Genomic DNA, 1,432 nt, shown 5'->3' with positions numbered 1-1,432 from the left:
AGCGCGGCAGCGTGGGGGGGGCAGGGACAGGGGGGTGGCATCATGGGGACAGCAAGGACAGCGGGGTGGCATCGTGGGGACAGCGGGGACAGTGGGGACAGCGGGGTGGCATCGTGGGGATGGCGCAGTGGCATCGTGGGGATGACAGGGTGGCATCGTGGGGACAGTGGGGACAGTGAGGTGGCATCATGGGGATGGCGGGTGGCATCGTGGGGACATCGTGGGGAGAGCGGGGACAGCAGGGTGGCATCGTGGGGATGATGGGGTGGCATCCTGGGGACAGTGGGGAAAGTGGGGTGGCATCGTGGGGACAGCAGGGACAGCGGGGTGGCATCGTGGGGACAGCAGGGACGGCGGGGTGGCATCACGGGGACAGCAGGGACAGCGGGGTGGCATCGCGGGGACAACCCCAGGGCCACCCCGAGGAGCCCCACAAGGCTCTGGGGACGCGGTGGCACGGGCACAGGAGGTGGTGGCACGGCCAGGAGCGGCTCTGGATGGTCAAGAGCGTTTTGGGGTCTTGGGGACATCGTGGGGACATTGGGGACATCGAGGTGGCATCGTGGGGACATCGAGGTGGCATCGCGGGGACACCTCTGAAGGAGTGGACGTGGTGACACGGGGCCAGGGAGGGCACAAGGAGCTGGTGGCACCACAGGCGGCTCTGGGAGCGCTGGGGACAGCGCGGTGACACCGAGGCGACATCGGGTGACACCGAGGTGACATCGGGTGACGCTCACCGGCGTGCTGGAGTGAAACGGCAGCTTCGGCGGCCACCACCGGACCCCGGCCACCAGTGCCACCTCCAGGCCCTGCTCGGGGACGCCGCTGTCACCTCGCTGTCACCAGGGGTGGCCTCCACGTCCCCAAAGCCACCGAGGCCACCAGGGACCGCGGGGACAACGGGGCATTGTCACCAAACCTGGGCACATCCCCGTCAAGGGGGGGAGTGGTGGTGGCATCTTGGGGGGGCTCCATGGTTGTCCCCAAGCGTCCCCAAACCCCGCAGGGATTGTCCCCAACCCCGACTCGGGAACAGTTCTGGTGCCACCGCGGTGGGACAAGTCCCCCTTGGCCGAGGCTGGTGGCCCTCAATTGTTGTCCCCAAGTGTCCCCAACCCCCCCCAGGGACCCCCGAGAGCTGTCCTCGACCCCGAGGACATCTCACGTGGGGACACTTGTGATGCCACCAAGGTGAGATGAAACCCTTTGGTTGTCTCTGATGGCTTCTGATGGTTGTCCCCAGGTGTCCCCAGGTGTCCCCAGGTGTCCCCAGGTGTCCCCTGACCTCCTTGGTGTCCCTCGGTGGCCGCTCGGGCGCCTGCAGCTGGAACAGGAAGTTCTGCTCCTCCAGGGCGCTCAGGGGACACGGCCACGCCGAGGCCACGCCGGGCACGCGGCAGAAGGCGCCGACCGGCACCTCCCCCCAGCG

At 68.3% G+C, this 1,432-nt stretch overlaps 1 protein-coding gene across 1 annotated transcript in view; it reads right to left on the bottom strand.

Moving 5' to 3' along the window:
* Positions 1-1,432, bottom strand: part of CUNH7orf43 (chromosome unknown C7orf43 homolog) — a 22,028-nt gene that overhangs the window by 7,459 nt on the left and 13,137 nt on the right. The window contains exons 4-5 of the mRNA XM_017741318.1: positions 1,289-1,426; positions 6-812 (exon numbers count right to left, since the gene is read on the bottom strand). Of these exons, the coding sequence (XP_017596807.1) occupies positions 6-812; positions 1,289-1,426 (945 nt within the window). The remainder of the gene's footprint in view (positions 1-5; positions 813-1,288; positions 1,427-1,432) is intronic.

This window comes from Corvus brachyrhynchos, unplaced genomic scaffold (genome assembly GCF_000691975.1).
Source record: "Corvus brachyrhynchos isolate BGI_N302 unplaced genomic scaffold, ASM69197v1 scaffold418, whole genome shotgun sequence".
Taxonomy (NCBI): domain Eukaryota; kingdom Metazoa; phylum Chordata; class Aves; order Passeriformes; family Corvidae; genus Corvus; species Corvus brachyrhynchos.
Note: the sequence above shows the minus strand (reverse complement) of the source record. Positions and strands in the feature narration are given on the sequence as shown.